This window comes from Phyllobates terribilis, unplaced genomic scaffold, assembly GCF_046119375.1.
Source record: "Phyllobates terribilis strain yellow unplaced genomic scaffold, ASM4611937v1 Scaffold_5__5_contigs__length_657084704, whole genome shotgun sequence".
NCBI classification, from domain to species: domain Eukaryota; kingdom Metazoa; phylum Chordata; class Amphibia; order Anura; family Dendrobatidae; genus Phyllobates; species Phyllobates terribilis.
Genome location: NW_027362765.1, coordinates 173,581,076 through 173,595,484, shown reverse-complemented (window position 1 = coordinate 173,595,484; position 14,409 = coordinate 173,581,076). Strand labels below are relative to the sequence as shown.

General features: G+C 44.5%; 1 protein-coding gene across 2 annotated transcripts; it reads right to left on the bottom strand.

Annotated features, from left to right (window-relative positions):
* Positions 1 to 598: 598 nt before the first annotated feature.
* Positions 599 to 5,594, bottom strand: LOC141271018 (G-protein coupled receptor 39-like). 2 transcript variants are annotated; one of them, XM_073681123.1, is made up of 3 exons: positions 5,058 to 5,594; positions 4,070 to 5,019; positions 599 to 2,466 (listed from the first exon to the last, which is right to left on the bottom strand). In XM_073681123.1, exons 2-3 carry the CDS (start codon positions 5,007 to 5,009, stop codon positions 2,135 to 2,137), a joined length of 1,272 nt encoding a protein of 423 aa, XP_073537224.1. In that variant the 5' UTR covers positions 5,010 to 5,019; positions 5,058 to 5,594; the 3' UTR covers positions 599 to 2,134. The 2 variants fall into 2 exon arrangements, with proteins under 2 accessions (XP_073537224.1, XP_073537223.1); XM_073681122.1 differs by having other exon boundaries at positions 4,070 to 5,594.
* Between the last annotated feature and the right edge of the window lie 8,815 nt (positions 5,595 to 14,409).

Sequence of the window (14,409 nt, the reverse complement as noted above, 5' to 3'; positions counted from 1 at the left end):
CCCACCCCTGGTCTATATACGGTGATACTGTGAATATAATCCATAACCTGTGTATGTAGTGTGCAAAGTGACTTACACATAGGAAGCTCCAGCTGGTCTGACATGAAAAATATAATTGCATGTAGCATAATTCTTCCCATCAAAATAACAGAAACTGCAAAAGACCACCACATGCCCCCTGCAAATCCTTGGAGTCTGTCAGATGTCCGCGGTATTAGTCTTGTGATGGATACAGAAATGCAATGGGTTGTTTCCATAATAAGTATAGTTAAATATATTTTAATATTTAAAAGTTAAAGCGAAATAAGTTAAAGGGTTTGTACCAAGTTTGGAAGGTATTACCTATCCACAGAATAAGCGATAACTTGCTGATCAGTGGGGTTCTGACTTCAAGGACCTCGAGCTATCCTGGGAACAGGATTCCGAACAGCCAATGTATGGAGGAAAGGATGAGCATGCACACCTCCACACTATTCCTTGTCTATGGGGCTGCAGGAGATAGTACAGGAGTACAGTGCTCAGCCATCCTCGACAGTCTCATTGACAATCTATTGGAAGTGCGCTCGCTCAACCACTGCTCTATTCAGTGCCAGTTCTCAGGGTGGGTTGAAGCCCCTGCAGTTGAACCTTTCGCGATCACCAAGTTATTACTTACCCTATGGATAGCTGATAACTTTAAAACATCACACACCTTTAAATGGTAAAATATTATATCAGAACATAAAACATTATTTTAGGAGAATAAAACAAATCTCTAAATTATAGAATTAAATATAAATCATCATATTATGTTGCAAAATAAAATTGATTTTTGTTTTATTTTTTGTGTTCTCTTTCTTCTGATGATTGTGGGGAGGGAGGGAGTTATACATTTTGCAACTGATAAATTTATTGTTAGACTGTAATGAAATAAATCCCAAAATGATAACCCACAGGAAACATTTTCCATCATAAAGTTTCACTTACTTCATTCCTAATTCACTCCTTAATTCCAATAAAGTAATTCATAGGAGATGTCAATTATCACATCTTGATGGCAACATTTTAACAGAGTCAGAGTTTAGGGGATCTTTCAATGGAACATGCGCACTTGTTATTCAAGCTAATTGTATTATTGTTAGACATAGAGAGAGAAAGAGACAAAATATATTGTATATGAAGATTTTATTATTCTCATTATGCGTTCCTCCTACTGCATATTAAAAAATCCCCTCCCTTATTTTAGGGGTTCATTGAATATACACAATAGAGTATAAAATAGACGATAGCAGGAGAGTAAGGCTATGTTCACACATTGTGTTTTTGCAACCTTTTTTTTAATGCAAATTTTAAGCTGATTTTTACAGTACCAGCAAAAGCTATGAGATTTTAGAAATTTCATGTACACGATTGCTTTTTTTTCCTGACTGAATTGGGAAACTTGCTTTTTTGAGAACTGCAGCATGTCAATTCTTTCAGAGTTTTTGCAGCAATTTTTCACCATAGAAAGCAATGAGAGAGCAAAAAACACAACTATGTGTTTTTGCTGCATTTTTTCTGCTTTTTTGGTGAATGAAACTAACTTTCTTAAACATGTACTGTAGACACGACACATATAAAAAAAGCAGCAAAACCTTTTTGTAATCAGCTTTTTTTTTTTTACTACCAAGAGATCAGGTTTTGGCCGCAGAAAAAAAAACACAGCAAAAAAGCAACTTGTGAACATAGCCTAAGGGACTCTGTCAGTGGGGTCAGCACTCCTAAGCTATCTATATGGACATGCAGGTCATAAAAAGCTGAATAAAATCATACCTTGATATCTGAGATCTAGTGTCCTATTCTAGAGAAATCAACATTTTTATTATATGTAAATGAGCTGTTAAGATCTATGGGTGGGAGCCAGAGCTCCCTGAGATCTTCCCTGCCAGCGGCTTATCTCGGGGAGACAAAAGCGATAGTCGGTCCAAAATCGGACATGCCCAATCGATATCTCTCTTGTCAATCAGTTGGCTGGCTTAAATTGTTGGGACAAAAAATAAAAGCAACACTGCTAGCCTTACAGCCAGTTATATATCTCATGTAAAGGAGGATATACAACAAATCAGGTATTGTCATTTGGGGCAATCAAATAGAACAAGACACATCTGAATATAATCTATAACATATCACTTGCTTCTTGACCTATTGTGGACAGTCTGATTCCTTGGCCTCTTGCTTGTATCTCCCAGGATCCAGATTCTGGAGGAGATCCTTTTGTGCAGGGGGTGATGCTATGTAGGAAGGCTCTGCGGAACTTACGGGATGTCAAGTTGTACAACAGTGGGGTAAGACAAGCACTGAGGTAGTAGAAACTATTAGTAATGGGCTGTAAGGTGATATAAGAGCGGTAATAGGTCTCTGTCCATTGATCTTTACTCCTCAATACAGTCATTAGCCTCCGTGATTGGAATGGTAGCCAGCACACCGCCAGCACACCTACAATACAGCCTGGAATTAGAGAGAGTGTATTACAACAGATGTGTCCAGAAACATTCATTATATATGGTACCTATATATAAAAACATGCACAGAAAAAATAACAAAAATATGCAGCATAAAAATATAAAATTCTGACTATGTGAGCCAATTTTACATGAAAGAAAAAAATGTCCATGTCTGTAGCGTGGTCCTATAGGGCCATATTACAGTGCATGCCATGGGAAGTGATGCAGTAGTCTATATTTATGGAAACTTCATGCTGTGAGCACATACTACACCTAGTGGCTTTACCAAAAAGCAGAATAAGATAAAACGAATAAAATGAGTGGGTTATGTATATTGTGTAAAAAAACAAAACAAACAACAACTGAGAAGTAATAGAGAACGCAGAGTATTTCAAATGTATCTGGTGGTGACATATCTCACTGCTCATCCTAATCTTCCTGGTTCATAGATAAAATTGTAAAACCAATATAATTCGAAAAATATTACAGTACAATGCAGCATACCATTACAGATTTATATACTATTTAGGTCCTGTGGAAAGGTAACTGACAACCTCTATGGCTATTATGTCGGATACAGTTAGTGGTTGTCACAATAACTTAAAGGGGTATTCCCATCTTATACATTTATGGCGCATCCAAAAGATATGCCATAAATGTACAGTAGATGTGGGTCCTATTAGTGAGACCTGCATATATCTCAAGAAGAGTAGAGAGGGGTTGGCATTCTTATACAAAAGAATGGGAATTCTCCCCATCACTCCACTGGTACGGCACATGTTAAAAGCCTATTCATGTAGGTGCCATTAGTGCAGCCCACATTTGCCATACAATATATATACAAGATAGGAATACCCCTTTAAACATACCTTCCAACTGTCAAAGAAGATTACAGCAAGATAGGAATACCCCTTAAGATAACAGCTGAATAGAGTATCAAAGGTTCACACCAGGGCGAAGTTCCCGCCTACCACAAATTAGCCTTTTTAATTATAAATTAACCGTATAAATTATGTATAGGTCCAATAGAAAATCATATAAGGGGGAAGGTTTCATTTATAGCAAAGAGTGAAATACATTGACATTTCTTAAGTAACAGTACCCCAAGGTACTGTGTGTGTGTATGTGTGTGTGTGTGTGTGTGTGTGTGTGTGTGTGTGTGTGTGTATATAATATATATATATTATACACTATATACAGTATAGTGTAACTACACCTTCAGAAAACATTTGACATGCTATATACATGTGTCAAAACTTTTTAATTGGTGAGGGTTCAGGTGCTGAGACTCCCACCGATCACTAAAACAAAAGGGGAGAAGTGCTCAGCTGAGTGCCACACTCCAAAACTGAAGATGAGCTCATTAGTAAGTCTTTGGTCCTTAAAGCTGACTTCAGATTTTCTGATGAAATAGGTCTTTTAATATATTTAGTGAGGGAAAGAAAACTTCGAATAGAGAACATGAAACTTGATATTTCTGCTGTTCTCCCATTAGCCCTCATTGTATAGCTGTGCCTGCCTTGGGAGTGAAATTCTAGAAAACTAGTGCAAGAAAAAACTTCAGCAGATGCCAATAGGAACCCACATTTTACTAGCTCAGAACTTACCTAGCAGTCTGGCATTTTGTCTGCGGACAGCCACATTTCCACCACTAAACCTGCCCAATTGCTGTATAGATCCATTAGGTCCTCTAATTTCCAAACTGTTGTTCCTGTTCCCCTGTAGAGTTCTCCTGATGTTCCAGCAGGTTATGGCCACCGCCAATAATACACCTAGGTATGTGAGGAAGGATGCCCAGACACTGACCTTAAAGAGCTTTACCCATGGGCTTAATGGGGTACATACTGATACGTCCTTGTCTTCAACTGCTTTAACATTGATGTTTTCCACGCCAATGGAAAAAAGAACAGGCAGACCAGCAAGCAGAGAAGCTATCCATAGAAAGCAAATGCGTAAGCGCACCCTCGACGACTGACGTATGTGAAGGCTTAAAGGTTGACAGGTTGCACGGTGTCTATCATAACTCAAAGACAATACATTGAATATAGCCGCATAGCAAAGCACTTCCCATAAGTAATAGAAGCCAGAGCATCCAACAGATCCCAGCGGCCAAGGAAAAGGACTCCAGATACTGCCATATAACTCAGCTGGGATGCCCAGTACTAGCTGCAAAATGTCACAGCATGCAAGGCTACATATATGGTGACTAAGTGAGGCTTGAACACTTCGTCCATCACGGATGCTCCTCAGTACCCTTATGACCAAAGTGTTGCCCAAAATTCCAGCCAAAAGTAGAAGGACGTAGGCCAATGACACTAAGGATTTGGCACAAACACCAAGCTTGATTGGGGCCTCAGGAGTGGCAGTCACGGGGGACATTGATAAACCGAGGTCAGGTCTGGCAGAAGATAAATTAAAATCAAGCCCTTCTTTATAATGGGAGTGCATAGATGGTTCCAAGAGTGGTGTGTCCCTTAGATCTTGGTTGGGTTTGGTCTGTACATATGTAAAAGTCAATATGTGCAGATCCTCGTATTCTCTACACATTTCCTTGTACCTTTTCCAACTTCTTCCACACTTTTATTGTAGTTTTACAAACTTCATCCTTGGTGTGTGCAGCAAGCTGTAGATGATGATGGATTCTCTAGTCTATATGTTCTTTTTGTTCTTCTCTGAAGTTCCTCTTGATTTGAGATCTACATTGAAGTTTTGATCTTGAAAGCTTCCTCGATGATCTTAAAGAAGTTTTTCCTGAGGTCTCACGTGTCCGTCAATAGTGTCTTATAATGATAAATCAGATGTCATCAGAGCCTATACTATAGCTTGTCTCTTCAGTGTCCTCCTGTCTAGTCTCTTCTGTTCAGTGCCGCTTGACTTCTCCTCTCGTTCAGTCGCTGCTCTTTAGTTTTCCTATCTTTTTGCTATTTACTTCTTGTAATGTCAGATATCTGTCTCCTTTCATTTTTTTTTTCATTCTGTCATCCTCCACCCCTCTATCTTATAACTTCAGAGAGGAAATGACAGGATGTTAGTTTTAGGAGTGTCAGATTATAAAGATGCTCGCTAAGTCACAAATTTGAGAGAGGGGTCTGCGGGTGTTGCCGATGTCGCCACTGGAAGTAATGTAGTGAAAGCTTCACAGCGACAATATGGGTTCTGTAATTAGGAACTTGCTTATCTGTGCAATGTTCTGCATAACAGAGGGAAATGTTAAGAGGTCAAAGATGAGATTTGCAGCATCTCAAAAATTATACAGTTATTAAATGGTTTACACTTGAGTTTTGAATTCTATTTTTCTGTTCTATAGTAACAAAGGCCTCATATTTGTGAATAAAAATCAAAGGTTATAAGATACTGATGTCTGGAAAGTGCTGTGGAACTAATGGCGCTATACAAGTGAGTAAAATAACCAGATAATAAATGTCGATATCTGCATGTTACATCCATGTCTGTGATCACTCTCTCTGCTTGTGACACTAGGTGGTGCCACATTATCAGTACATGTGATCAGGGCTGTATTTGGCGTTGGTGTGTCAGATGTGACAGACAGTTACCCTGCAGTTGGTTGCAGAAAATATCTTTGTTTGGCATTACAGACACCTTCTTAGATCTCTCACTCTAGGACCCAGCAGCTACCTCCCTCCTGCTAATTGACACTCAGGCCTGGGTGTTTAAATACTTTCTGTCTGTTACAGGGAGGTGCCAGTGATATTCACATGTTCCCTTGTGAAGGCTTGGTGCTATTGCAGTCTGCTTACTTCCTCTCAGGTGCTAGGAAGACGTGTGGTGTAATCTCTCTGAAGTCGACTCAAGCTAAATTACTTTTATCCGTGTTTGTCTCCCAATTTGTCTTTAGTTGTTAGTGGGGACTGACTAGTGCTCACCCCCCCCCCTTCCCTATCCAGGGCCAAGCTCTAGGGAAACACAGGGTTTAGGTTCCTGTGCGACGATTGGTGAGGAACCAATATAGGGATGATAGGGGAGATTAGGTGATATTAGATCAGCCTAGGAGGTCTTCACTCCCTCTTTCCCTACTGTCTGGGCTCCCTCCCCCTCTTCCCTTTGTGTTGCACTTAGTCTTTCCCTCACCTTGCGTGACATTATCACCGGCCGTGCACATTTAGAAAAAAAACAAAACCTGACACTTGGGTTTATTTGTGTGTTGTTTTTTTTCGGGCGTGTTTTTTTTTTTTCCATTTCTCCCTTGGTATGGGTTTAGCTGCAGAGCTCTCAGAGCAGTTGCGCGGACTGTTTCTGGTGGTGAATGACCTCCGCTGTGAAATTCAGCAACAGCATTAGCGGCTACAAGTCGCTAATGTGGGGGTCTCTGCAGGTAGGCCTGTCCAGCCTGAGCCCAAGGTTGCCCTCCCGGACAGGTTTTCAGGAGGTAGGACAAGTTTTTTGTGTTCAAGGAGGCCTACAAACTTTACTTTAAACTTCGTCCTTACTCCTCCAGAAGTGAGGAGCAACGAGTGGGAATTGTGATCTCACTGCTGCAGGGAGATCTGCAGTCCTGAGCTTTTTCTTTACCACAGGATTCGGTTTCTCTCCTGTCTGTGGAGGGTTTTTTTGGGGCCCTGTCCCTCATCTATGATGACCCTGACTGAGTCGCCTTGGCTGAGTCTAGGCTACGTCACCTTCAGCAGGGAAATCTGTCAGTGGAGACGTACAGTTCTGAGTTCCGTAGCTGGGCAACGGATTCTAAATGGAATGACTCAGCCCTTAGAAGCCAATTTTGTGAGGCCCTTACTGAAAGGTTGAAAGATGCTTTGGCAGTATATGAAACCCCTGAGTCCTTAGAGGCTGCCTTGTCGTTGGCTATAAGTATTAATAGACGCCTTCAGTATAGGCGGGTGAGTCTACCTTCTCCGGGGCCTTCTCGTCGGGGTTATGTACCTCTGCCGGGTGAGGCAGTGAACCAGTACTGGGGGAGGTGGAGGAACCGATGCAGTTAGGGGGTGCCTCTGCATCATACATTTCCATGGAAATTTACAAGAAAAAAGGTGTATATTTTGTGGGAAAAAGGGACATTCTACTGGGGTCTCTCCTTCAAGTTCTAAGCAAAAGGAAACTTGATTAACCCTTGGAAGTCTAGAGTTGGATAAGCAAGGGGTGCATTTATCGCCAACCTGCAGTTCCTGGTTTGTCCTAACAGCAGAGGCGGTGCTAGAGAGCAAAACCTAGAAAGTTTCTGTGTTTGTTAGTGGAGCTGGAGTCAGCATGGTTGATGCTGAGTTTGTGAAAACTCATGGTCTTGCTTGCTGTACTTTAGCTAAGCCTATTCCCATGTTCGCCATCGACTCGGCGCCACTTGCACAGAAAGCATTAATTCAGATTGTACATAATGTAAAACTGAGGGTGGGGTCAGTTCATTGGGAAATAATCCTTTGCTTTGTCCTGGATGGTCTTCCCACCCCAATTGTTTTGGGTCTTCCCTGGTTGGTGAAACATAATCCGTTGGTGGATTGGCAAGCCAGGGAGATCATTGAATGGGGAGATTACTGCCATGAAAACTGTTTAGATATTTCATTTGCTACAGTCTCTACAGAAATATTACCTGCTTTTCTGTCTGGTTTTAAGGATGTTTTTTTCTGAGAGGGGGTGTCAGGATTTGTCTCATCAGGTATATGACTGTCCAATTAACCTGACCCCCGGAGCTAAAGTACCGAAGTCCAGACTGTATAATCTTTCTGGCGTTGAGAGACAAGCCATGAAAGACTTCATTGAGGAAAGTCTGGAGAAGGGACACATCAGGTCCTCATCTTCACCCGTGGTGGCAGGATTCTTATTCGTGAAGAAAAAAGATGGCTGCCTACGTCCCTGTTTAGATTTCCGGGAATTAAATCAAATTACCATCCGAGATCCATACCCTCTTCCTCTGATTTCAGATTTGTTCAGCCAGGTTGTGGGAGCTAAGGTATTCTCTGAGCTGGTTTTAAGGGGAGACTACAATCTGGTTAGAATCAGAGAAGGAGATGAATGGAAAACAGCGTTCAATACCCCTGAAGGGCATTTCGAGAGTCTGGTTATGCCTTTCAGTTTGACCAATGCACCTGTGGTGTTCCAGCATTTCTTAAATGATATTTTCCATCATTTGGTGGGGAGGTTTGTGGTGATCTATCTGGACAATATTTTGGTTTACTCACTTGATTTTGAAACCCATCGGGGGCATGTTAAACAGGTGCCCCAGATATTAAGGGATAAGAAACTATTTGCCAAACTGGAAAAATGTGTTTTCGCCGTTCAGTAAGTGCAGTTTTTGGGGTACTTGTTGTCATCTTCGGGTTTTCGGATGGACCCGGAGAAGATCCGCGCAGTCCTTGATTGGAACTGTCCCGAGAACCTGAAGGCTCTACAACGTTTTCTGGGCTTTACTAATTTTTACCGGAAATTCATCTATAAAATTGCTCAGTAACCATGAAACCCCTTACTGACATGACTAGGAAGGGGTCTGATTTTTCAAAATGGTCGGATGCCTCCCTCCAGGCTTTTTCTTCCTTAAAGACTTATTTTGCCACGGCACCTATACTTAGTCAACCCAATGTTTTCCAACCCTTTATTGTGGAAGTTGATGCGTCGGATGTGGGGGTTAGGGCTGTGTTGTCTCAGGGTCCTTCCCCTGGTAAATGGCGTCCATGCGCTTTCTTTTCTAAAAAAATTGTCTTCGGCGGAGAGAAATTATGACGTGGGTAATAGGGAACTTTTGGCGATCAATTTGGCGTTCGAAGAATGGTGACATTGGTTAGAGGGGGCTGTCCATCCTATTACTGGTATTACTGACCATAAGAACCTGTCATATCTCCAATCAGCTAAGCATCTCAACCCTAGGCAAGCCAGATGGTCCCTGTTTTTTACTAGGTTCAATTTTGAGTCCCTTTTAGTCCAGGGGTCAAAAATGTCAAGGCTGATGCTTTGTCCCGGAGCTTCCCTGGTGGTGGTGACCATGAGAACCCTGTCCCAATATTACAGAACGGGGTAGTCATTTTGGCATTGTATCCTGAACTGGAGGGTGAGTTGTTGGAGGCTCAGGGGGACGCCCCTGCCTCCTGCCCTTCAGGAAGGTTATTTGTACCATCTAATCTGCGCTGCAAAGTAATTAAGGAACATCACAACTCTGTATTTGCTGGTCATCCAGGTGGTAAGGCAACCGCAGACCTCCTCTCTCGATGTTTTTGGTGGCCAGGGTTGCATCGTGATGTGATTGAACTCGTATCTACTTGTAGTATTTGTGCACGTTTTAAGGTTTTGCATACCCGTCCGTCTGGTACTCTTCTTCCGCTACCTAGCCCTAGCAGGCCATAGACACACTTGTCCATGGAGTTTACTACTGACTTACTGGTTTCTGCAGGCAAAATGGTGGTTTTGGTGGTTGTAGATAGGTTCAGTAAAATGGTTCACTTCGTCGCATTATCTGCACTTCCAAATGCCAAGACACTGGCTCAGGTGTTTATAAATGAGATTGTGAAGCTTCACGGGGTTCCCTCCGATGTGGTGTCAGATCGGGGGACCCAGTTTGTTTCCAAGTTCTGGAAAGCATTCTGTTCTCGACTGGGGGTGCAGCTGCTTTTTTTCCTCTGCCTTCCACCCTCAGTCGAATGGACAAACCGAGCGCGTCAATCAGAATTTGGAGACCTACCTCAGGTGTTTCGTCTCCGAAAATCAGGAGGATTGGGCATCTTACTTACCGCTGGCCGAATTTGCAATTAATAATCATCGTCAAGAATCCACTGGCAGATCACCATTCTTTGGTGCATACGATTACCATCCACAGTTTGGTACCTTTAGTGGGAGAGGAGCTTCGGGAGTTCCTGAGGAGGAACGTTTTGCTTCGTTGTTCTCCTCGGTGTGGCGGGGGGTTCTGAGTAATTTAAAGATCATGGGAGACAGGTATAAACATATGGCTGACAGAAAACGCTTGCCAGGTCCGGACCTGAATGTGAATGACTTTGTGTGGTTGTCTACCAGGAATATCAAGTTAAAAGTCCCTTCTTGAAAGCGGAGACCTAGGTTTATTGGTCCCTATAAAATAAACTCCGTCATTAACCCAGCAGCGTTTCGTCTTGAGCTTCCTCAGGCCCTTAAGGTCCACAATGTTTTCCACAGGTCCTTACTCAAGAAGTATGTGGAACCACTTGAGCGCTCACCCTTACCGCCGCCCCCAATAATGGTTGATGATAATCTGGAGTTTCAGATTTCGAGGATTGTAGATTCTCATCTCCAACGTCGTTCCCTGGAATACTTGGTGCACTGGAAGGGTTATGGTCCAGAAGAGAGGATGTGGGTTTCAGCATCAGAGGTGAACGCTCCCAGGTTGGTTCGTTCATTCCACACCTCTTATCCTGAGAATCCTCGTCCTGAGTGTCTGGAGGCCACTTGTAAGGGGTGGGGGGAATGTCACGGGTGTGTCAGATGTGACAGAAAGTCTCCCTGCAGTTGGTTGCAGAAAATCTTTGTTTAGCATTACATACACCTTCTTAGATCTGTCTCACTCTAGGACCCAGCGGCTACCTCCCTCCTGCTAATTGACACCCAGGCCTGGGTGTTTAAATACTTTCTGTTTGCTACAGGGAGGTGTCGGTGATATTCACATGTTCCCTTGTGAAGGCTTGGAGCTATTGCAGTCTGCTTACTTCTTCTCAGGTGCTAAGAGGACGTGTGGTGTAATGTCTCTGAAGTCTGCACAAGCTAAGTTACTTTCCTCCGTGTTTGTCCCCCGTGTTGTCTTTAGTTGTTAGTGGGGACTGACTAGTGCTCACCCCCTCTTCCCTATCCAGGGCCAACTCTAGGGAAACACAGGGTTTAGGTTCCTGTGCGGCGATTGGTGAGGATAAGGGAGACAGGGTGATATCAGATCTGCCTAGGAGGTCTCCACTGCCTTTTTCCCTAGTGTCTGGGCTCCCTTCCCTTCTTCCCTTTGTGTTGCACTTAATCTTTCCCACACCTTGTGTGACATTATGCTGCTATAGGCACTTTAAGTGTTCATGCCTCCTACTGATAAGGCAGACTAAAAGTGTCCATACCCTTTAGATAGTAGTTAAAGTCCCCTATACACACCTACCATGCTAGGTATGGGAAGAACCCAGCGAACGATGACAGGAAAAGGGGGGAAGCCCAGCAACTAGGGAAAGGGGGGATGGAGACCCCTAAGCAGATCTAACAGCACCCTGACTCCCATATCATCCCTAAATATGTTCTGCACCTATCAGCGTGCAGGATACCTTAGCCCTGGCTGACCCTAGAGCTAGTGTAGCACCCTGGGGGTTCGGTTGCTACAGAGGTATTGCATCTCTTCCAGATGTGCGATATCTCACTCTCAGGATGGAGTGTGGATCAGGACCCCGACACCTGCATGCATTACACCACATGTCAGGGGGGGCAGGGCGACCGATATGTTCCAAGTAGAGCACGACAGTCCCTGTCCCTGGCTGGGGTGGGGGGAGGGAACACCTAGTAAAGGGGGAACCCGGTAGTGCAGAAGCAGGGAGGAAGCAGTTCCTGGGTACACCTAGGGAGAGGTACAAAAGGTGGGCACCATCTTGGTTCAAGAGAGAAGTCGGTTCAGTGGAGTCAGAGAGAAGATGTGACAGAGCAGGATGCGGGTCTAGCCTGTGAGACCCAGTCAGCACTGAAAGGAGAGAGAGAGAGTAGGGGAGAAGAGATGAAGAAGAGCGGAGGAGGCTCCAGGAACACTGAGGAAAGAAGGGACTCCAGGGGTGTGGACCGGCTGATAGCCACCATACGCCCGCATCTACCTGAGTAGTGGGGTCAGGCCAAGGGGGAGACCAGTCCCCGAAACTAGTGGAGGCGGGGAACTACCCTCAACTAGAAACTGGAGGCTGTGACATTTTATATGGTGCAGCCCCTCTCTACACCCGCTAGGAAGTCACCACATAGGGTCAGGGAAACTGGCGCCGAAGTTTACCCAGAGAAGGCCCGAGGCAGCCGGACAGAAGCGTGGTCACTGGTGGGGTATGACAGGCCAGAGGAAGGATACGCAAAGGGGGTCCTGCGAAGCGCTCCAAAATCATCTGGGAGTTGGCCGAGCCCCCTCACCTGGTGAACATGGTGCGACGCGGGAAGTTACAGCCGGCCGGAGTATCGTGGATTAATGAACTGTGCGTAAAGATCCTGGACTGCATTACAGAGACTCTGAGTTATTATTCCCGCGCACCATCACCCCCATCATTCACCTACACTGCCCTGGGGCTACACTCTTCCCGTGGGGAGTTATACCATCCCTGTGCTGCTCACCAACATCAGCCCCAGCGGTCTGCCCTGCAGCGGCGGTTCATCCTGACCGCAATCCACGGGTGGCGTAGTCGGACATTCGAAAATAATGAAAACCATATCAATAGACTGCCACTGGTTTGACCACCCTAAGCCACGGGATCGGGTCATTGCCACGGTGACTACAACCCCCAGCATCCCACCAAAGGCCCGGTTCCGGGTTCCCCACGCGGCCCAGGGGGCGAGTCACTAGGCCCTAGGTAGGGAGGGGGAGGACTGAGCACTAGTCAGCCCCACTACAGCTAAAGACAAACAAGATAAACAGACAAGGGGATACACTTAGCTTTGAAAAGACACCAGAGAGATCACGACTACAATCCACAGACGAACTCCAAGGAGAATCTAGCTGACCGCCAGAACTCTAGACCTGAACAGAGGATTTTACTCTATCACCAGCGACTCTCTGGAGAAACGGAGTGTATTTAAAGATCCAGCAAGGGTGGGTTAACTAGCAGTAGAAGGTGGAGATCACTGCGGGGTCCTAGAGAGAGAGGGATGATGATAGGATCAAGGTGTCTGCAAGGCCAAGCGCAGTGACCTTCTACAGCCGGATCCAGAATGATTGTCTGTCAAACCTGGAAAGTGTCAATGGGGATGTAAAAGTGACCCATGACAATAGTGGTGATGCCAGCGGAAAGGAAGTGAAGTAGCCTGGTGGTGAAGTGGTTGAAAAAGGTGGCAGCTGATCCTGGTGGGCGGTAAATGACAGCCAATTGGAGGGGGAGTAGATGCTCACACCGTGCACCTCTAAATAGGGGAGACTAATGGAGGGCGGCAGTGGGATTTAGGTGAAGAAGCAGTTACCAGACAGGAGAAAACCAACTCCTCCTCCATGCTTGCCGCTGGGGCAGGGGGTGAAGATGCAGTTACCAGGCAGGAGAAAACCAACTCCTCCTACATGCTTGCCGCTGGGGCAGGGGGTGTGGGAAAGGTGATAACCACTGAATGAAAGTGCAGCTGGAGAGGCTGTTTCAGAGGGGTGAGCCAGGTTTTGGTGATGGCGTGAAGGAAAGTTTGTTAGTTATGAAAAGATCAGCCACGGGATGGATGTTATACACCTTATATACACTTGTGGCACTGGGACTGATGGAAAAACCTGAATTCAGTGTGATTAAGAGGCTTGACTGTGTCCCAATACTTTTGTCCTTAGACTGTAGTCCCTTAGCAGCTCTGTAGCACGTTCACCTTTGGATATCACCTTATGACTTATTGACTGAATTTCTGGTTCAATGGACAATGCTAATGGACATGTCTTGCCACATGACCCCCTCCCCATCAATGACCATTTTCCGGATGGGAGCAGCGCTGTTACAAGACTTTTCTAACAAGTGGAGGTCGTTTGCTAAACTGATAAAACAACAGAAAACTTCTAAAGACCAGTTATTAGTAATTTGTCTGTATTCTCATTTCCGGTACATAAGTAAATATTAGACATAAAGAGGACACCCCCTGTAAGTTTAGGAATTGTTACTATACGGCTGCTTGATACATTGTCTATAGTCACACATTCGCCTATGACAAAGGGTGATTGCCCTTTATGGCTACTGCTGGGAGGGTTCACACATGGGCGATTCTGGGTTACATCTAACTAGAAGTCTCTTTAAACATATGATGTCACATTAGTGGAATGTGGGATCATGAACTCTGTGTTTCCTCTGGT

What these genes read in the sequence shown, in the direction of transcription:
- LOC141271018 (XM_073681122.1), bottom strand. Translation starts at nt 5,009, where the DNA reads ATGTGTAGAGAATACGAGGATCTGCACATATTGACTTTTACATATGTA. An exon ending in ACAAAATGCCAGACTGCTAG is followed by an intron (nt 2,467 to 4,069) that starts GTAAGTTCTGAG and finishes CTCTAATTCCAG; the next exon opens with GCTGTATTGTAGGTGTGCTG.